Source organism: Phoxinus phoxinus, assembly GCF_949152265.1.
Source record: "Phoxinus phoxinus genome assembly, chromosome: 23".
NCBI lineage: Eukaryota > Metazoa > Chordata > Actinopteri > Cypriniformes > Leuciscidae > Phoxinus > Phoxinus phoxinus.
Genome location: NC_136898.1, coordinates 25,646,669 through 25,670,544, shown reverse-complemented (window position 1 = coordinate 25,670,544; position 23,876 = coordinate 25,646,669). Strand labels below are relative to the sequence as shown.

Genomic DNA, 23,876 nt, shown 5'->3' with positions numbered 1-23,876 from the left:
TATATATATATGTGTATGTGTGTGTGTGTGTGTGTGTGTGTGTCTGTGTGTTTCATATATATATGCATATGTCAAATGTTAATGCCAAATGCTGCATCGTCTTAGCCTGGTCCTACCAGACGCTCGTACATTTCGTTTGTACAGAGACTCTGGCCTCTCTCCATTGACTAGCGTTAACTTCCTTGATTAGAGATTAATTAGTTCTTACACAGATTAAGATGTAAGTAATGTGAGCTTGATCAGTGGGCCGATGAATGAGCAGTTTCATCTTTTCGATAAATTTCATCAGTTCATCTCATCAACAAGAATATCAGTATTTCAGAATCGCTGTTCTCTGGAGACGGTCACCGTCCACAACTAGCTGAAGATCACATTTACATTTCTTAGAAACACATTCAGCATATCCGTCCTCCTCGAGAAACCTCCTGAAGACAGTTAGTGTGTTTACATGCAGGCCAGAAAGCCAGATACAGTGAGAAAACTGCTGAAGAATGAAAGGTTTGCATGCGGTGTGCGCTGGCATGAACACATGAACACATTAAGAAACATGAACACGCCAAGCAACTCCCCGGACAGCACCGAGCAGGACACTCAGAAGATGTCCACTTTGAGTACAGGTAAACCAATAATTAAAAAAGGCAGTGCTGCAAATCCCGATGAACGGGCATTAATGAGTCCACATCAACACTGGCGCTTCATGTTACATCAGACTACAGTAAAACACATTCTGGCCAGCTTGCAACTTGTGCAGATTTATTTTAGATACTTTTGTAGAAGTTAGCTTTCACTTTTTCTGCTGATACTGTATATATGAATCCTCTTCAATGGTGTAATACAAAAAAACATGAATACTTTCTAAATGCACGATATCTCTGACCTGCTATCAGCAATAAAAGAAGAAAAGCATCTCAACACTGTTGTGTGATCCTGAAGAACGAGCTCGGAGGACTGCGTGTGCAAAGCAGCCGTTGTCTAAAGATAGTCACTGCGATTTTCCATCTAATATACAGTTATTAATCTTTTGACCTTTGATTTAACGCTTTATTTTCAGACAGATGAGCTGCGCCACATTGCCTGCTTTATAAACCTGATATCAGACAATCTTGCCGTGAAGGCAAACTATTAAATGCCACACTTGAAACACTTTCTGGACCAGCAGGACGACCAGAACCATTCGGATCAGTTATTGATCTCACCAAATCAATGTGTTTATTAAAGCTTCTAAGAGTTTAAACTGTAATGCAATAGAGACGACTAGATAAGGCAGGAAAACACAATGGATGTAGTGTTGAAAAGGTTTGAGTAAAAAGCATTGTGTGTGTCGAGTTCAGCTAAAATAGGTCTGATAAGAATAGAAGCGTCGTACGTGTGTGTTGTAGAAGTGATCGGTGTCTGATTACACAGCTGTCAATCATCTCTCTGATTCAAAGCCAGACTTCAGGCAAATCCAAAGATCCACTCGAACATTCAAACATTACTGCCGTTAATCCCCGTCAAGTGGTCAACGCTATATGTATATGTTCAACAATATGTTCTGTGTGCTGTTGTGCAGCTGAATAACTGTTAATGTGTTACTCTAACACACCGGACACTATTCAGCTGTTGTTCTGTGTGCTGTTGTGCAGCTGAATAATCTTTCCAGATTAACTGTCTGTTCTTGGTCTTGGATTTTGTGAAATAAATTTCTAAATAAATGCGACTTATTGTCCAGTGCGACATATATATTTTTTTCCTCTTCATGACGCATTTTCTGACTGATGCGACTTATACTCCGCAGCAACTTATAGTCCGGAAAATACGGTAATTATTTTTAGCATTGTAATGTGAGGGCACATTGGTATCTCATATTTACCCAAGTCTGAATATTTTTTTCCATTTGCCTTTTTTGACGTTTGGGCGCTCGTGCACGTTTAGTAAGGACGAGACCCCTGATCTGCATCTCTAGACGGGGCTCAGGTCCCTCCTCACATGCCGGGGTATAAAGCGGAGCTCGCATAATACATCCGCTGAAGGATGACAGAGGGATCACATGACCTTTACAGACTCTGACACAGTGCTGTCAGTGTGAATGGATGCGTAATATTTCCAGCTAGGCAACAAACCCCTAAACTTCAGAATGAGCAGCTGTGATAAAGCAGTAATAATCAGCAAACCAGGCTCAGCTATGGCTAACTACGGTTAGTGACACATACATGGAAATATTCAGTGATGCTGTCCGTCTCATGAACACACAGTCATTAATCAGCAACATGAAACTTTAATGTGACTATGAAATATAGAGGCATGAAGTTTCCTCTGGATATCAGTTGTGACGTGCAAGGCTGATCATCGTGACTCCACTATAAACAAGGCTTTAATCACAAACACAGAAACATTAAACTCGTAAATGATACATAGGAGTCCGCCACAAAATGACAGTGTGTAACTAGAGCAGATGAGAAATGAGATATTAGATACATCAAAGCAGACTGCAAGAGATATCTGAGATATGAGAGATATTGCCAATCAACTGGAGACACGAAGTCACACAGTTACAGACCTTCACAGTTACAGACACTGAGGCTTTCAGGCTTTCGGAAAACATGCTCTTAACAAGCCACGATGTTCCTCGGGGGGATAAAACTGCCCTTAAATCACAGTGGAAAACGCCTCGGCACAAGAACTCTTCAAAAGAAAACCTTATTAAATTGTTTGGCATGTTCTTCTAATATTTTAAAGGAAGAAACATTAACAAGACAGGTTACAGTCAATTTATAATAGTGTTAGATAGATGCGGAGTAAAGCCTCCTTAGCTGTTCACTGAGTGTATTGCATTCATAAATCAGTTAATCAATAAAAAGATTAATATGTTTTGCAGTGGCACAGTAATACTGATGTCGTGAGGTCACAGCTGTATGTTTGCACGCGGCTCAGCCAATCAGAATCAGGGAACGGAACTATCCGTTTTATAATAACATTTGAAAACTTGCAAAATGTAATCTGCAATGTAGTGGGATAAACCCAACACAATACATGTAGAGCAAGCAGAGAGGACACGTGCAGGCCTTCGTGACTGTGTGTCCGGGGCAATGCGGCTTCAAATATAAGAGGTCATGTGGTGCGACTCCCTAAACACTAAGGGGTCATGACGTTCCTGTTTTGTAGTATGTTGCTGGATGCTCACATCTAAAGATTTCTGCACAAAATACAGTTTGCAAATGTGCAAAGCATGCTTATTTTCCAGGCTCATCCTGGCGCTCTGTCAGAGACACTATATCTGGTGCTCGACTCGCCAGCAGCAGGACGGGAAGGGCTTGGGTGGAAGCATCTGCCAAATGCATAAATGTAAATGTAATGCTGGACGGGCTTTGGAACTGACAGGCCGTGTGTCTACCAAAGCGTTTTTTCACGCGGCTGGTGTATTTTTCCAATTGTTTTCAATGGGAGCGCCGCGTTTTCAAAACGCCATGAGCGTAACGAGGCGCTGTCGCGATAGTTAATATATCGACTTATCGCACCATATATGGAAATGAGCGACATCATTTTTGGTGCCGCGATATATTGCGACTGATAATTATTTTTCTAATTAAAAATAATGAAAATATAAATTTTTACATAAAAATTAATGTCACAAACATTTTAGTCGATTGCGCTGTCATCTTGTCTGCTCTATGTCGGAGGCGGGGCTCAGGCAGCGTCTCCACACACACACACACACACACACACACACGTGAAGAGAAGGTGTGAACCCACTGTGTTATAAAGTGTTCTGTTTCGTGACATCTACAGCCAGTTAGTAGGAAAAAGTCCAACATGGACTTGGTTTCAAAGCCGCAATCTTCAGCTCCGGTGTGGGGACATTTTGGCTTTGGCCGAATGAGAGAGGAGAGCCAATTAACGAGCCGGTATGTCGACTTTGTTTTTAAAACAGCGGCAACGAAAAGAGGCAACACAACTAACCTAAAATCTCTCCTAAAACATAACATCCCACCACAGCTGGTAACACTGCTACCCAAGAAAGATCCTGCCTTAAGCGCCACAAGGTAAACATGTCGGTGTTCCTCTCGGAATCCGGAAACAATTAAACACCGGATCTGGCGGATCAGAAACGGCCAGTTGATGATCTGTGTGTGTGTGAGACACTTTAAACTGACTTTGTTAAACATGTTACTTTGTTTTAGATAACTTTGTTTAGATCTAGTTCTTGCACTTTTTTGTTAACAAAAGTGTATTTATTATTTATTTGTTTTATTTATTTAGGATATATTTTTCACATTCCGATTCCAATGTCTAAATGTATAAAATAGTGAATAGAATAAGAACAAAACGTTCTTTGTTCTTTGAAAGAGTGTACTTCCATTATTATGCTATTATATTGTCATATTGTCATTAAGTAATCAGTGGCATAAAATGGTCTAAAAATTACAATAATATCGTTTATCGCAATTAATTTTGGTGCAATATATCGCACAACAAAAAGTAGTTATCGTGACAGCCCTAGGCGGGACTAATAGCACACCGACCAACCGGCACATTCTGCTTGCACAACGTCAACAGACGACAACACAACGCATAATAACGGAACAAAATTATTTAATACAAGAGCCAGAGCAAATACTTTATAATCTATCAACATTTTAATATAGAAACAAAACAGAAACAAGCGATCTGTGAAACACTTTCGCGGATATTCCAGATCAAGCGTCTACACTGAAAAAAACGCTGTGCTGCCAAAACTTTCTGCAGAGCGCCTAGCGTTATCAGCTGGCCAAAAACTATTTGGTGAACACGCGGCCATAATGTAAGGTGTGAGTTGACGTGTTGTTGTGGAGGCGGTCAGATGCTAATATCTGCCACAGTGCAGAGGAAGTAGAAAACTAGTGACTTTAGCAGCTTGGACACATGATATTTTTGGGAAACAGAATGACCTCTTATATGTCAAAAGACCACAGAAAATATGATTTACTGATTCACCTTTACTGATGTTTATCAGGCATTTAAAAAAATGTATCTTACCTATATCTTTTAAGATATTTAAAAACTATATTTATGGTGAAGTTGAATACACTCACTTGTATTCAAGGTGTTGAGTCTTACAAAGAGAAGAGTACATTTCTAAGAACACCAAATGCTGTAACTTTACTTTTGTTAAACATCCTGTCTGTTTTTTGTTATAAATAAATAAAAGGCTCTTTGTTAAAAGGCATTGTTTATGTAATTAATCAGTTAAGTTGATAGCCCCAAAATACATGTGTGCATTTTATCAGCACTCTGCCATCAAGATACTGACACATGAAGTAATCAGAAATTAGAAGCATTTTTCCTCCAAATGTATGGCTTAATAAAACAATAGGGCTGTGCAACGATTAATCGCATCCAAAATACAAGTTTGTTTACATAATATATGTGTGTGTATTGTGTATAATTATTATGCATATATAAATACACACAAGTGCATGTATATTTAGGCACATTTTAGAGCGGCCTTTTATTGTGGCCAGCATAAGGCACACCTGTGCAATAATCCTGCTGTGTAATCAGCCTCTTGATATGCACACGTGTGAGGGGGACGGGTTATCTCGAGCTCACTAACACAGATTTGTGGACAACATGTGAGAGAAATAGGCCTTTTGTGTACATAGAAAAAATCTTAGATCTTTGAGTCCAGCTCATGAAAAATGGGGGGAAAAACAAGTGTTGCGTTTATAATTTTGTTCAGTGTATTTAAGAAAAATTTGTTATTTATTTACAACATATATATTTCTATATAATATAAATTATATATAATTATGTATACATGCATGTGTGTGTGTGTGTGTGTGCGTGTGTGTGTGTGTGTGTGTGTGTGTGTGTATTTATACACAGTACACACACACACATTATGTACTTTTATGTTGGATGCGATTAACCGTTGCCCAGTTCTGCTACAAAGCTGGCGCTATGAGACTCAGTCTGCCATTTACCTTCAGATGCCAGCCTAGAAATATGAAAGGACAATATAAGCCATCAATATATTTTGAGTTTTGGCAGGTTGATTTCACTGCAGAAAACAAGACGGTGACTCACACTACAGAAAACGTGACCTTGCACTCGGAGTGTGTCACTGAAACGGCTGAACACAACTTTGAAGGATTCTGACCTTGCACTCTCAGATCTTAATAAACTTGTCTGATTGTTTCGCTAGACGTCAATATGACCGAGGCACGTCTGTCAAAGATGCTTCACTCCACCGCACTGGACTACCTCACCCTAGATCACATCATCTGCGTCCATTACAAGAAGTCTTGACTGACATCAAAAAGACATACACTACCGTTCAAAAGTTTTTGATCGGTAAGATTTTTAAATGTTTTTGAAAGAAGTCTCTTCTTGCTCACCCAGGCTGCATTTATTTGATTAAAAATACAAAATACAGTAATATTGTGAAATATTATTACAATGTAAAATACCCGTTTTCTATGTGAATATATAATAAAGTGTAATTTATTTAAAGCTGAATGTTCAGCATCATTACTCCAGTCTTCAGTGTCACATGATCCTTCAGAAATCATTCTGATATGATGAAACATTTCTGATTATTATCAATGTTGAAAATAGTTATTTAAAAAAAAGAAAATCAGGATTATTTGATGAATAGAAAGTTCAAAAGAACAGCATTTATCTGAAATTGAAAGCTTTTGCAACATTATACACTGCCGTTCAAACGTTTGGAGGCAATAATAATGTATTTCATTTTTGGGGGGAAATAAATAAAATAAACCAATACATTAATTAATCAAGGATGAATTCAATTTGTCAAAAGTTACTTTATATTCAAATAAATGCGGTTCTTTTGAACTTTCGATTCAAAGAATCCTGATTTTTTTTTTTTTTTTTTTTACTGTTTTCAACATTGATAATAATAATGAATGTTTTTTGAGCATCAAATCATCATATTAGAATGATTCCTGAAGGATCATGTGACTCTGAAGACGGGAGTAATGATCACAGTAATAAATTACATTTAAAAAATATATTAAAATAAAAAAGTTATTTTAAATTGTAATGATATTTCACAATATTACTGTTTTTTGGTATGTTTATCATATAAATGTAGCCTTGGTGAGAAGAAGAGACTTCTTTAAAATACATAAAAAATCAAACACTTTTGAACGGCAGTGTATTTAATGCCAAAATGAACCTGAGGAACCTAGTACGCAGCACTTCTCTCTGAGATTACTGTATACCTGCGATCCGGCCATCAGAAGCTCGTAAACGCAGCGTCTCGTGGAGTTGGCAGAGGACAGTCACGACAGACGCTCGGCAAGGGCACTCAGTTTTGGTGCAGCTTTACATAACGTCATATAAAGTGCGCACTGAAGTTACTGCCAAGCTATTCACCATGCAATACACATTCTGTTAGTGTGTGAAGTGTCTTCATTTCAATAAAGCGGGACAGAGAGGGGCGGAGGTGCACTCTCCGGAAGAGCTGGTACTCGGGGGGTGTTTAATTATGCATGTCTGATTTTGGCACTCACGCTCACTGGAGCCGGAGTCCGTGCGGGGCAGTTGGGCCTGTTGCTGATCGAGCTGTGCCAGCACCGGACATTGCAGAGGCATCATGGGACACAGATAGTCTAGCAGGAGGGCCACAGATCTGACGGTGGATCAAACCACCTCAGAATAGGGGGAGTGACCCTACAAAGCACAATCAATCAAAGTTTCCGGTAGATAACTGAATAGCCTTCCAATAACTGGGTATTGCATTTACGATTAATCTCTCATCTGAACACTCGTGCTGTTTCATCATGAACTGATATTACCTTAAGTAACACTGCAATTGCTGAGTGGCCCTACAAGGTAAATATGCAGTATTTAAAGGGGCTATATGTAGGACTTTTCATTAATTAATTGCTTTTTTTATTGCCAATTTGAGAAGAACAGTTTGCAATGAAACTTTACTTTATTTATAAAACACTGTACAACTGCAGCTGCAGACCAGAGTGCTGTACAATCAACAGCATAACACACATAAACAACATACAACTTACTATAACACAGATGCTAGCCCAACCTCTCAAAGGCGTAGCAGTAACAAGAAGTCATTTTTAACACGAGCTTTAAAAACATTTAAAGATGTGATCTCTCTAAGTTCAAGAGGCACTATTCCAGCGCCTCGGACCCGCAACAGCAAACGCCTAGCCTTTTAACTCTAAATCAGATCGAGGGACAGAAAGCAATGGTTTATTATTTGATCTTAGAGACCTGGGTGCTTGAGCTATCCAATGCACGCCAGGGAACTACACTAACCTTTTCCACTGGTGGCACTTGCGCTACTAACTCTTTCAGTTACTGGCGCAAAACATGATTTGGTCGCACAAATTAATTATAGTAACCGCTCTGGATAATAATGAACAATAATGAAACTGTATTGCATACAGATGTGCTTTTTATTTTACTTTCCATCTTTTAAACCACATGCCTTCTTGTTTTCTTTAACATTGGTTGGGATAGATTTACTGCAATAGAAAATACAGTACACAATAATGTGCAAAATTAATTTCTTTTGGATTTCAACATGCTATGGTTGGCACAGATGGGCGGACTCCTGAACTCTTAAAATAAAATAAATATAATCCATAAAATAATAATAGATTTTCAGCAGCTATTGACTATTCAGTAGCTATTAAAGATACAAAAAAAAAAACAATGCATATCCACTTCACAATTAAGTGAAATATAATAAGCCACAAATAAGGCTATATTATAAGCTACATTACCCTTAATTATCAATTCAGATTCCTCACTTGCTCGGTTTGCTTGACGCCGAAATGCAGTAGGGAGTGCTGCTGCGTCACGGGATATGTACCCGTCTCTACACTTCGCGTGCTTCATACTGTCATTGTGAAGCTTCAATTTACATGGACACTTATAATCGGATTGACGGCTCAATCGGACTAAAAGAATCTTCATGTAAACACCTTAATCGATCGGATTGAGCTCGATCCGAATGCAATTTCGATCGGATTGAAAGGGTTTGTTTATTAGGGCCCAAGCCTTGAAAAGGCGAAGGCCCTATTGTTTTCCTTCGGATTATTAGGGCCCAAGCCTTGAAAAGGCGAAGGCCCTATTGTTTTCCAAAGGATTATTCTTCTTAACTATTATTATTATTATATTACTACCTTTTGGGCACTTTTGGGGGCCTTAACGTGCTCAAAAACTCTTGAAACTTTGCACAAATGTCAGAACCCGCGGCCATTAGAGCCGGACTGAAGCTGGTACCCGGGCGTGACAGGGGGGCTCGACAGCGCCCCCTGGAACGGGGTCCGAAAACTTGGTCCATAAATCAAACACGCTTGCGTGGAATAATATGAAACTCGGTACACTTATAGATCTCATCGGTTCATATATCCTTCGTGCTCTGACTTTTTACCCCAGCCCAACAGGAAGTCGGCTATTTGGCGTAGTTTAAAAAACACATGCAATGGAATTTAAAATACTCCTCCTAGACGATTCAACCAATCACCACGAAACTCGGTGTGCATGAAGTCAAGACATGGAGGATGAAAAATTGCCAGGGGATTTTTGATATCTCGAACGGTTTGGCCGTGGCGAGGAAACGAATTTATGGCGAATATTGGAAACAGGAAGTGTGTTATAACATCCTCATACATTAATTGATCTTGATGAAACTTCAGCAGTGTGTTCGTTGTAAGAGGCCGATCACATGGATGTGACTATTGTGAGTCAAAGTTATAGCGCCACCAACTGGCAGCAGGAAGTGTGTCACTTTCAAAATGCTTTGAATTCACCCTCTTATTTTTACCCGATTTGCTTCAAACTTTATGTGTATAATGTAAACACACGGCAGATGTAGACATGTGAAAGAATTATTGATATCTTAAATACTGTTGCCATGGCAACGCTTTAAACTTTTATATTCTTTTTGGGTGCATTTGAGGCTCTTAACATGCTTCAAATTGCATGAAACTCAACATGCATATCAGATTTATTAGGTACTAGGCATGTGTGAAGTTTCAGAAACGGGCGCGGTGGAGGGGCTCAGTAGCGCCACCTTTAGTCAAAAATGGGGTATTAGTTTTACCTACAGTAACAAAAATCGGTATTTATATTTATCTCCCCGAGCCGGACAACTTTCTAATTTACAGTCATTAGCTCCGACCAACAGGAAGTCAGATATTTTGGTTTGAATGTGATTTGATGGGAATTTTGCCAGTCTCTCTCAGTGTCTGTGTGTGTGAGAGAGGAGGGGGGCTTTATTTTAACCCTTTCTCTGCTGTGTGGGACTTCTCGGGCACTTTTGGGGCCCTTAACGTGCTCGAAAACTCTTGAAACTTTGCACACAGGTCAGAACCTGCGGCCATCAGGGCTGGGCTGAAGCTGGTACCCGGGCGTGGCAGGGGAGCTCAACAGCGCCCCCTTGAACGTGGTCCGAAAAACTTGGTCCATATATCAAACACGTTTGCATGTAATAATATGAAACTCGGTACACATATAGATTTAATCGGGCCGAACAACTTTCGTGCTCTAAGTTTTACGCCAGTCCAACAGGAAGTCGGCTATTATGGGCTGTATGAAAATGCAAGCCCCTGGAATTTGATATACTCCTCCAAGAAAAATTATCCTATCGCCACCAAACTCGGTCAGCATGAAGTCAAGACATTGAGGACGCTAAATTGCGGACGGATTTTTGATATCTCGAACGGTTTGGCCGTGGCGAGGAAACGAAGTTATGGCGAGAAAAGAAAAACACAATGTGTTATAACGTCTTCATACATTTATTGATCTTGATGAAACTTCAGCAGTGTGTTTGTTGTAAGAGGGCGATCACATGGATGTGACTATTGTGAGTCAAAGTTATAGCGCCACCAACTGGCAGCAGGAAGTGTGTTACTTTCAAGATACTTTTGACTAAAGTGGGTGGGTTATTTTTACCTACAGTCACAAAACTCGGTCTGTATATTGTGCTTATCGATCCGGACAACTTTCTCATTTACAGTCATTAGTTCCGACCAACAGGAAGTCAGATATTTTGGTTTGAATGTGGTTTTGTCTCTCTCTGACAGAGTTCCCCCTGCCATTCTCTGTGTGTGTGTGTGTGTGTGTGTGTGTGTGTGTGTGTGTGTGTGTGTGTGTGTGTGTGTGGGGAGGGAGGGAGGGAGGGAGGGCACACACACAGACAGCCCCCCCCTTTTCTGTGTGTGTTTGGAGGGGAGCAGAAAGACTCACACTAGAGTGCGGATCGGGCCAAATTTTTCAGTCCGAGCCTGGTCCGCGTCCGACAGAGCAGTAACCGAACCTGACCCGAGCCCGACAGGCATAAAGATATTTATGTTCGAGCCCGACCCGAGCCCGACAGTTAAAATCCCATTTTTTTCTCATACTAATGACAATTGTACGTTTTTTTGTGTGGAAAGCCCGCTTTTATTAAGCAACTGTAGGAAGGCAATCGGAAATGTCAACAGGACAAGCGCATCAGCGCGCGGAGCAACAAGCGCTCTTAACACCTGGCGCGCGCACATTATGCACGCGTTTCGTTGTCACGGCTACATAAACAAATGTCCGCACACAGGAAGACGGATGTTATGGTAATATTTTACATGTATTTTAATCACAAAAACGAACGTTTGCATCAAGTGAAAGCATCAGGCACATCGGCTACCTACATAATAAGCTGTTTTAAATTTAAAATGTTCAATGCCTTATCGCGCTGATGTGACCGAGCCCGACCCGAACCCCAACATCATTTCTAAATATCTGTCCGAACCCGGCCCGGCCCGTCGGGTACCGGCGGGTCCCGTCGGGCTCGGGTCGGGTATCCATCCTCTAACTCACACTGATGCAAGCTCTAAAGCAGACTTCTTCTCGACAGTCAAAGCGGGGTTACGTTATTGCCCGTCGTGCACAGGAACCCGAAAGGCAACGGGGGTGGCGGCTTTTTATATATATATATATATATATATATATATATATATATATATATATATATATATATATAAATAAATATAGCTGCAAGCAGCGATGGAGGGCCCAAGCCGGTGGCAGCGCCAGCCCGGTGCCTTTAGTGAAACTAAAGGCACCAGGGTGGCGGTGCCACCGGCTTGGGCCCGTAATCGCTGCTTGCAGCTATATTTATTATATTACTACCTTTTGGGCACTTTTGGGGGCCTTAACGTGCTCAAAAACTCTTGAAACTTTGCACAAATGTCAGAACCCGCGGCCATTAGAGCCGGACTGAAGCTGGGACCCGGGCGTGGCAGGGGGGCTCGACAGCGCCCCCTGGAACGCGGTCCGAAAACTTGGTCCATAAATCAAACACGCTTGCGTGTAATAATATGAAACTCGGTACACTTATAGATCTCATCGGTTCATATATCCTTCGTGCTCTGACTTTTTACCCCAGCCCAACAGGAAGTCGGCTATTTGGCGTAGTTTAAAAAACACATGCAATGGAATTTAAAATACTCCTCCTACAAAATTCAACCAATCACCACGAAACTCGGTGTGCATGAAGTCAAGACATGGAGGATGAAAAATTGCGAGGGGATTTTTGATATCTCGAACGGTTTGGCCGTGGCGAGGAAACGAATTTATGGCGAATATTGGAAACAGGAAGTGTGTTATAACATCCTCATACATTAATTGATCTTGATGAAACTTCAGCAGTGTGTTCGCTGTAAGAGGCCGATCGCATGGATGTGACTATTGTGAGTAAAAGTTATAGCGCCACCAACTGGCAGCAGGAAGTGTGTCACTTTCAAAATGCTTTAAAATCACCCTCTTATTTTTACCCGATTTGCTTCAAACTTCATCTGTATAATGTAAACACACGGCAGATGTAGACCTGTGAAAGGATTATTGATATCTTAAATACTGTTGCCATGGCAACGCATCAAACTTTAATATTCTTTTTTAAAGTTTTTGAGACTCTTAGCATACTTGAAATTGCATGAAACTCGACAGACACTTTACATTTATTGCCTAGTACACTTGTGCACAGTTTCAGAAACGGGCGTGGTAAGGGGCTCAGTAGCGCCACCTTTAGTCAAAAATGGGGTATTAGTTTTACCTACAGTAACAAAAATCGGTATCTATATTTATCTCCACGAGCCGGACAACTTTCTAATTTACAGTCATTAGCTCCGACCAACAGGAAGTCAGATATTTTGGTTTGAATGTGATTTGATGGGAATTTTGCCAGTCTCTCTCAGTGTCTGTGTGTGTGAGAGAGAAGGGGGGCTTTATTTTAACCCTTTCTCTGCTGTGTGGGACTTCTCGGGCACTTTTGGGGCCCTTAACGTGCTCAAAAACTCTTGAAACTTTGCACGAATGTCAGAACCCGCGGCCATCAGGGCCCGACTGAAGCTGGTACCCGGGCGTGGCAGGGGGGCTCGGCAGCGCCCCCTGGAATGGGATTCAAAAACATGTCCATATATCAAACACGCTTGCATGTAATAATATGAAACTCGGTACACATATAGATCTCATCGGGCCGAACAACTTTCGTGCTCTAAGTTTTACGCCAGTCCAACAGGAAGTCGGCTATTATGGGCTGTATGGAAACGCATGTTCTGGCATTTGAAACACTTCTCCCAGAGAATTCATCCGATGACCACGAAACTCGGTGTGCATGAAGTCAAGACATGGAGGATGCTAAATTGCGGACGGATTTTTGATATCTCGAACGGTTTGGCCGTGGCGAGGAAACGAATTTATGATTAAAAAAGGATGCATAAAGTGTGTTATAACTTAGTTATAGTTTTACCTACAGTTACAAAACTCAGCGTGTATATTGATCTTATCAAGCCGAACAACTTTCTAATTTACAGTCATTAGCTCCGACCAACAGAAAGTCAGATATTTTGGTTTGAATGTGATTTTTGATATATTTTAGACTCCGAGTTTTTAGCGGTGGTTGATTTTATTCACACCAAACTTTTCCAACATGATGAAAATACATTAAAGATGCTAAATTATGAACGGATATTAAATATCTCAAATGGTTTTGCTATGGTGAAGGATTAAAGTAATGTCCACAAAGGAAACACTAAAAGCCTCATATCTTCTAAAAATGTAATTATACACCATTTATTTCTATATAAAAGTATACAAATATCAGAACTAAACCCATTTTGTTCTTTTTTTCAATTTAAGAATTATGTATAAGTTAAAAACAGCCAGAATGCGCTATTTAGTAAAAAAATAAGTCATACATAGGGCAATACTGCCCTCTTGTGTTCGAAATCAGGTAGGCCCATTGTATATTGTATTTATATATAAATATATTAGTGACTGTGAGAATATTTTCCTACCGGTTAATCGATGTGTGATTAAAGCGGGGGCTTTTAAATCGCTAACTTAAAAGCCAAAGTAGTACTGGACGTCCAGTAGGAATGAACTAAAACACATTCACTCTGTTCTGCTCGTTCCTCGCCGTGAACGCGTTATTGCCCGTGCATCCGTGAGCATTTAGTTTCATATTAAACATAGCGCCATTTCGGGGATGGGATTGCTTGAATTGCGTGTTCAATTCCGTCATCATCTTTTCAGTCAGCTGTCCACCCATGATTAATGAAATTGGACTCCTTGTGCTGATCTTTGCTGCGACTCTCATTCAGCTCACGATTTATTAAGCGGACACGTTCAGGTTTTAATTGTAGGTTAGTGCCCGTTCTCTAACTGAACTAAATTATTTTAACACGCACACACACACACACACACCAAATCGACGGTGGAGCGCGATGATATATTTAATATATCTGTATATTTGAATTGAATATCTGTATATTTTTCCCACCGGTTAACCAACGTGTGACACCAGCGAGGGCTTTTAAATCGCTAATATAAAAGTGAAAGTAAGTATGATTATGGTGGCGCTCGCAGTGCGCTCGAATGAATTCCTATGAAAGTAGAAATTAACTAAAAAACGTTCGCTCTGTTCTGCTCACTCCTCGCGTTGGACGCGCACGCGCACCGTTATGAATGTCTGTGCAGCCGTGAGCTTTTTTAGTTTAATTTTAAAATTAGCGCCATTTAAGGGGCGGGTAGGCTATAGCTTGAATTTATTTTACAAAAACACGTGCTATATTTCAGATCAATATATTTGTTTTTCAGATGAATATATTTGTTTTCCTTAAAATTATTCTCATCTGAATTACAAATAATTTATTTCTGTATAAAATAATACTATGACTAAAAACGCATTTGATGTTTCTTTTTTAATCAATAACTTAAAAATAAACAGATTAGTGGTCTGTTTGAGGACTAGAAATGAAAACCTTTGCAATATGATGAATGTCCAAAAGATGGCACCGACAGACTGTTTTAAACGAGGTTGGATAAATATTTATTGCTTTTAAACATTGTACGTGTGCGGGTGTGTATGTGTGTGTGTGTGTGTGTGTGCGTGTGCGTGTGCGTGTGCGTGCAATCAGTCCCAGGTAAGAGGCATGAATGATGGGAATTGGACTTCTGGAAGTGAGGTTAATATTCCGGAGACGGTTCCCTCAGGTTGTGAAAAGGAGGCGGCGCGGGAGCCCCAATAGTAACCAACTGCAGAACCCCAGAACCATACGTCGTAGCAGTGTGATCACGACAGCGCCAGCCGTCTGATGCCAGAAGTGGGCGTGGCCAGGCATTGCGCTACTTCTGTGTTTCAAAGTTTAAAACAATGCTGATATAATTTTTTGGGAACGATTTCATTACAAATGTTTATTTAATATATATATATATATAAAATATAATAACTATGTTTTGTCCTATTAACAAATGTTAATAGTTTTTTAAAAGTTAAAATGATACTTTATGCATTTGTTTAGTGTCAAATGATTAACAATATAAATTGAACACAGTTTAAAACAAACAAAATAATAAAACGAAAACAAAGCTTGAACATTTGATTTAATTGAATAGCATTTTTTAAATAAAATGTGTTTTTTTTCCTCTGAAATAGCAAAAGCATCGCACACTAGCTGTACCTGCTCTAAATAAATAATAGTCATTAAATAAAAATACAAAATTGAAATAAATAAATTATATTTTATTGTTATTTTTTAAATTATTGTTCTGTTCTGAATATCAATACATTTAAAGGATTTGTTGTGGAATATTTTGAGTATCATAAAATCAGAACAATTCTCGTTTTAGTGATTATTTAATTTTTTTTCACTGTTCTTCTGGACAGTCAAAGCGGAGTTACGTTATTGCCCGTCGTGCACAGGAACCCTAAAGGCAACGGGGTGGCGTTTTTTATATATATATATATATATATAATATATATAAATAAATATAGCTGCAAGCAGCGATGGAGGGCCCAAGCCGGTGGCACCGCCACCCTGGTGCCTTTAGTGCAACTAAAGGCACCGGGGTGGCGGTGCCACCGGCTTGGGCCCGTAATCGCTGCTTGCAGCTATATTTATTTATATATATTATATATATATATATATATTTCTTCTTTATTATTATTATTTATTATTTATTATTATTATTATATTACTACCTTTTGGGCACTTTTGGGGGCCTTAACGTGCTCAAAAACTCTTGAAACTTTGCACAAATGTCAGAACCCGCGGCCATTAGAGCTGGACTGAAGCTGGTACCCGGGCGTGGCAGGAGGGCTCGACAGCGCCCCCTGGAACGCGGTCCGAAAACTTGGTCCATAAATCAAACACGCTTGCGTGAAATAATATGAAACTCGGTACACTTATAGATCTCATCGGTTCATATATCCTTCGTGCTCTGACTTTTTACCCCAGCCCAACAGGAAGTCGGCTATTTGGCGTAGTTTAAAAAACACATGCAATGGAATTTAAAATACTCCTCCTAGACGATTCAACCAATCACCACGAAACTCGGTGTGCATGAAGTCAAGACATGGAGGATGAAAAATTGCCAGGGGATTTTTGATATCTCGAACGCTTTGGCCGTGGCGAGGAAACAAATTTATGGCGAATATTGGAAACAGGAAGTGTGTTATAACATCCTCATACATTAATTGATCTTGATGAAACTTCAGCAGTGTGTTCGTTGTAAGAGGCCGATCACATGGATGTGACTATTGTGAGTCAAAGTTATAGCGCCACCAACTGGCAGCAGGAAGTGTGTCACTTTCAAAATGCTTTGAATTCACCCTCTTATTTTTACCCGATTTGCTTCAAACTTTATGTGTATAATGTAAACACACGGCAGATGTAGACATGTGAAAGAATTATTGATATCTTAAATACTGTTGCCATGGCAACGCTTTAAACTTTTATATTCTTTTTGGGTGCATTTGAGGCTCTTAACATGCTTCAAATTGCATGAAACTCAACATGCATATCAGATTTATTAGGTACTAGGCATGTGTGAAGTTTCAGAAACGGGCGCGGTGGAGGGGCTCAGTAGCGCCACCTTTAGTCAAAAATGGGGTATTAGTTTTACCTACAGTAACAAAAATCGGTAATTATATTTATCTCCCCGAGCCGGACAACTTTCTAATTTACAGTCATTAGCTCTGACCAACAGGAAGTCAGATATTTTGGTTTGAATGTGATTTGATGGGAATTTTGCCAGTCTCTCTCAGTGTCTGTGTGTGTGAGAGAGGAGGGGGGCTTTATTTTAACCCTTTCTCTGCTGTGTGGGACTTCTCGGGCACTTTTGGGGCCCTTAACGTGCTCGAAAACTCTTGAAACTTTGCACACAGGTCAGAACCTGCGGCCATCAGGGCTGGGCTGAAGCTGGTATCCGGGCGTGGCAGGGGAGCTCAACAGCGCCCCCTTGAACGTGGTCCGAAAAACTTGGTCCATATATCAAACACGTTTGCATGTAATAATATGAAACTCGGTACACATATAGATTTAATCGGGCCGAACAACTTTCGTGCTCTAAGTTTTACGCCAGTCCAACAGGAAGTCGGCTATTATGGGCTGTATGAAAATGCATGCCCCTGGAATTTGATATACTCGTCCAAGAAAAATTATCCTATCGCCACCAAACTCGGTCAGCATGAAGTCAAGACATTGAGGACGCTAAATTGCGGACGGATTTTTGATATCTCGAACGGTTTGGCCGTGGCAAGGAAACGAAGTTATGGCGAGAAAAGAAAAACACAATGTGTTATAACGTCTTCATACATTTATTGATCTTGATGAAACTTCAGCAGTGTGTTTGTTGTAAGAGGGCGATCACATGGATGTGACTATTGTGAGTCAAAGTTATAGCGCCACCAACTGGCAGCAGGAAGTGTGTTACTTTCAAGATACTTTTGACTAAAGTGGGTGGGTTATTTTTACCTACAGTCACAAAACTCGGTCTGTATATTGTGCTTATCGATCCGGACAACTTTCTAATTTACAGTCATTAGCTCCGACCAACAGGAAGTCAGATATTTTGGTTTGAATGTGGTTTTGTCTCTCTCTGACAGAGTTCCCCCTGCCATTCTCTGTGTGTGTGTGTGTGTGTGTGGGTGGGGTGGGGGGGTGGGGGGGTGGGGGGTGGAGGGCACACACACACAGACAGCCCCCCCCTTTTCTGTGTGTGTTTGGAGGGGAGCAGAAAGACTCACACTGATGCAAGCTCTAAAGCAGACTTCTTCTCGACAGTCAAAGTGGGGTTACGTTATTGCCCGTCGTGCACAGGAACCCGAAAGGCAACGGGGTGGCGGCTTTTTATATATATATATATATATATATATATATATATATATATATATATAAATAAATATAGCTGCAAGCAGCGATGGAGGGCCCAAGCCGGTGGCAGCGCCAGCCCGGTGCCTTTAGTGTAACTAAAGGCACCAGGGTGGCGGTGCCACCGGCTTGGGCCCGTAATCGCTGCTTGCAGCTATATTTATTTATATATATATATATATATATATATATATATATATATATATATATATATATATATATATATATATATTTCCTTTTGTAATGCGATCGAGAGAACATGGAAACACTTGATCGGATTGAAAACCGAAACTGAAAGGACTGCGAATGTACAATGACGTATGACGCGCGGAACGAGCTGTTCTTCCTGTTGAATAAAGTGTCATATAAATGAGTGTCCCGTCATTCTAAAATTCTCATTTCACTCAGCGCCTGTGAAGTGAAGCAGGACAACGTCCCACTAATTGTTTTGGATTCTCATCCACAGACGACTGGTTTTGGCTGCGGGGAGGGGCATTTTTACTGCGTGATAAATATAAGCATCACGGCGAAACGGTTCAATGCTCATTGTCTCCAAATCATGACCAGAGACGGATTAATATTACGTCTGCTGTTTAAAACAAATAAAGAACCAATAGAGGAGAATGGTTATGCGCGAACAGCGGGAAACGTGTGACATATAAACGCGCACATCAACCAGATTTCTTTATAAGTCGCGGGGCTGAAGCCAACTTTGTGTTGAATGCTCAGAGCACGTTATAAAACGTATACTTAAAATACACATTTCTGTTTTAATAAATGCTCATAGTAAATCATAGCATATTGCCTAAAACATAAGGTAGGAACAAAAATAATCAGTGATACATTTGCGACCCATTCAAAATTAGGGTCGCAATGGCATTTCAAAAGGTCGCATATGCGACCATTTTGGTCGCAGTGTAGTTCCCTGCACGCAGAGCTTTATATTTTATCCTGAAATCCCTGAGAGAAGCTAAAATAGGAGAATATGACGACTTTTTTTAGCATTCTGCTCTAACTGGCAGCGTGAGATGGTGGTCTGACAGGACCCCACATACAAAACCAGCAATTCGCCTTTGGCTAAGCCACGCCCTAGAATGTAGATTGACCAATCACAGCGCAGCCAAGAACGATCTCCACAGAGGTCCGACACTTTTTCACAGCGCTCCATTGACTTTAACACCTCATATGTTTGGTCTCGGCAGGCTATAACAGTCGTAGTTTTATCAGAAATATGGCTAACCGTTGTGCCTGGGGCGTTTGTAACACAGATACACGTTTCCCAGAGAGGTTGGAGGGGGGTGTCCGTTTTTCCCTTCCCAAAACCGAAGTCAAATCCTGACAAGTGTCGTCTTTGGATTAAACTGTGTGGACGTCCTCAGTCAGCGAAACCCCTCAAGATCAACAACACACTTTTGCTCTAAGATACATTTAGCTTTTAACCTTACTGTGAAGTTACACTAGTTAGACAGTTTTATGCTGGTTTAGGTTATGATTTCGGTTCTCTACCCTAATTGTTGATACGCTAGCACACGCTGCTAATAAATACAGCGTTATACTCGCGTAGTCCGTTTGCTTTGTAATAATGATTATAGAAGTGAATAGAGACCCAGCTTTGCATGAACAGTGTTGCTCCTGATATTGTGAGTCCCAGTCTCCGTCTCCATTAGGATATGCGGTGGGTCATGTTTTGACTGTGACCGTTATGCTTTTGCCTCTATTTGGATGCTTGTTGTTGCTTGCGTTTCTCCGGTATGTCTTGAATAAAGCCTTCGAACGCACACTACAGCTTTTGCCTACTTCTATCGGACACTTTATTTGCTGCTTTGTAAAAGTTTGATAAAAGTTCAGCAGGAAGAGCCGTCACAGCATAAGCCATGTTGATACCAAACCAGAGCCCAGATGAAGTTGACGGACGTAGCAACAGTAACTAAGGGGGGCGGGGCTTAGCCAAAGGTGAATAGACCTAATCTAGAAAAAGCAGCTCCTAACCACAGCATTAATCTGCTGATCAAACTGGGTCAAACACAACACCTACATCTTTTACTTGGTCATGGCAATATTCTGACCATGTGCCGAGATAAGTGGCAATATCTAAGCATCCTCTGGCAACAACAAAAATCGGGACCTTCCCAGAGTTCCTAGTTGTGTATGAAAGCCTGTAGACTGATCTTTATGTGAAGCGCCGGGCCGGGAACATCTAAAGGATGTGATGTTTAAGCTCCTGAGAGCCTCTCTTCTGTTCAGTGACACATGAGCCGAAAGCTGACGTCCAGGATAATGCAGAGAGCCGTTCTGCGGTGTAATGTGTCATGCTAAGAAAAGCTATTAATTCAAGCTATAGTCTCTCTCACATAGCCAGATCTATATAGTCTACAGTCTTAATTATACTTCATAATCAAACTATCATAACAGGGGATTTTAATTACCTCATCTGTCGACATGAGTTTTGTTGTTTATTCTGTTATTGAGGAAAAGCACATATTCACGTTCATCTAAACGTCGCTCTCATCGGGATGTTTGTTAACAGTATATCGCTGTAGAGGTATTTCCAACTTTAACTCTAAACAAAGAAGGAAAAAGAAGTTGGTACTAAGTACATCAGGGTCTTGAATCACGTTCTGTCTCTTGTGCGTTACGTGAGCATGAGCAATAAGCGAATGACTGCAGTTCACTCAGCGGCCACCGGTGTCGCTATTAACAAGAGCTTCTCAATTCTACATGTGTGACAATTGACAATATTTGAAATATTTGAGATCTATACATCACATGAAAGCTGAATAAATAAGCTTTCCATTGATGTGTGGTGTGTTATGATATGACAATATTTGGTCGAGATACAACTATTGTAAATCTGGAATCTGAGGGAGCAAAAAAAAATGAATATTGAGAAAATCTGCTTTAAAGTTGTGCATTTATGTTCACGATTGTGCTGCATTCACTCACAAAAATACATGTTTTATATATTTACGGTAGGAAATTTGCTAAATATCTTCATGGATCATGATCTTAATATCCTCATGATTTTTGGGATAAAAGAAAAATGGATAATTTTGACCCATACAATGTATAGTTGCTATTGCCACAGATATACCCGTGCGGCTCCAGACTGGTGAAGTGATCCAGGGTCACATGACATCTGTTTAAGCCAGCCTGTGTTTAACCCTCCAATGCATTTAATAAATTACAAGCTATATTTGTGGATTATAATTAAATTCAGGTTAATATGGTTTAATAACAGCTTGTATTCATTTTTGTTGATCTACTGCAACTTTTGTTGCTCCTGCAGCTCAAACAACAGCGTAATGTGGAAAGCTTTCGATTAGCACCTGCCAAATGCATACATTTAAATCTGTGTGAGCCTTACAAACAACTCAAGATCTGAACATTTACATAAACTATTAACTCCATATAAAGAGGGAAAAGACTGTGTATATAAATCCTCTCCTGCTCTCTCTATGCTGTTCTGTTACTGTAAACGCAGATGCTTCAGCCACACAAGTTTGATCTCACACATTCAGCATTCCCACAAGATATATTTGTATTTTTACTTTAGTTTTCACTTTTAACCATCGTGCTGCATTAGTTAAAGCCTCCAAACGCCCCTGTGGTCTCCAATGACAGCATCCATTACTAATGAATCCCAGGCAAGAGCGCTTTTGTCCTGGACTTGTATCAGGTGCACAAACATCAGGGTGATGGTGATTGATTAGTAAGGATCAGATGATCTTCTGAAAACGGGAAAGTGTGTGTTATGGAGTATCAGCGGGCTCCGCGGACCCGGAGAAGCTGATTTACATTTTGAGTTTTCCATCGGTTTTCAATGTAATGCACACGTGATCTCACAGAGGAATGCTGGGAGAAGTGTGCGGGTCTTACCTTCAGCAGCTCCCGGGGGAAATCTTGCCCTCCGTCGAGTCCTTCCAGGTTATTGATGAACTCCTGGCATGTCATCTTCTTCCCAATATTCTGTGGGGCATGAGGAACAGTTATTGGGCTGTTAATGGGACAGGATGGCACAGATGTGAGCCTGACGCGATCTCTAATGCGGACATGAATCAGCCGGTCCTGCTTTCTCATCACATTTACACACTGAATATGTAAAGTAAGGAGGCATATTCACTGCTGGGCTGAGACCTTATATCACAGTGTTTATCACTATGCAGTTGTCTTCGCTGGAAGCTCAATCGGAAACAGTTTATATATTAAACACACTAGCGTAGGATTTAAAAAAGAAAGAAAGAAAATAATACTTTTATTCAGTAAGGATCTCTTAAACTGATCAAAGTGACAATAAAAATAACATATAAGTATAAAATAACATTTCTATTTCAAATTGTATTCTTTTGAACTTTATATTCATCAATGAATTCTGAACAAAGTATCACAGTTTCCATAAAAATATGAAGCACTGATAATAATCAGAAATATTTCTTGAGCATCAAATCCTCATATTTTACTGATTTCTGAAGGATCATGTGACTCTGAAGACTGGAGTAATGATGCTGAAAATTCAGCTTTGATCACCGGAATAAATTACACTTTCCTATATATATATATATATATATATTCACATAGAAAACAGATACTTTGAATAAAATAATTTATCATATTTGATCAAATAAACCCAACCTTAGTGAGCAGTAGAGACTTCTTTCAAAAACATTAAGAGAAAAATATAGAACCCAAACTTTTGAACGGTAGTGTGTATGTTTATGTATTAATTATAATATAATTCAATAAATAACTTTGCAAATTAAAAGCACTTCATATTATTTGATTGCTTTCTCTCCACATGTGTAACTTGATGGATGCGAAGCTAAAGGTTATTTATAAATGAATGTCTGAGATCATATGATGCCAAGCTCATGTAATAATTCACACACAGTGGATTAAACTCTGCTGGAGGAGACGTCTTTAACATAACGTACAGGATTAAGAATATTAATTACAGCCCCGGAGCTGATCTGATCTAATAGCATAATATTATTTAACTCTACTGTGTGTAATCGCTCACTAATGAGTCATTACTGATGGGTCCATGAATATTTGCTCTTTTTACAGTTTGAGTACATTAAAAAAAAAAGTGTGAATGTTTTAATATAAAACATTTAATAATACTATTCATTGAATCCATAAAACAGTTTGCATTATGTTAGAGCATTAACTATCCACTGAAAAGTATCTGTTTTTGGGATTGACAACTGCTTTTACTTACAGGTTTTATGATAT

At 39.9% G+C, this 23,876-nt stretch overlaps 1 protein-coding gene across 5 annotated transcripts in view; it reads right to left on the bottom strand.

Annotated features, from left to right (window-relative positions):
* Positions 1-23,876, bottom strand: part of psd3l (pleckstrin and Sec7 domain containing 3, like) — a 148,927-nt gene that overhangs the window by 45,396 nt on the left and 79,655 nt on the right. For all 5 annotated transcript variants that reach the window (XM_079600220.1, XM_079600221.1, XM_079600222.1 and 2 more), the window contains one exon: positions 22,524-22,613. In XM_079600220.1, coding sequence (XP_079456346.1) covers positions 22,524-22,613 — 90 coding nt within the window. The remainder of the gene's footprint in view (positions 1-22,523; positions 22,614-23,876) is intronic.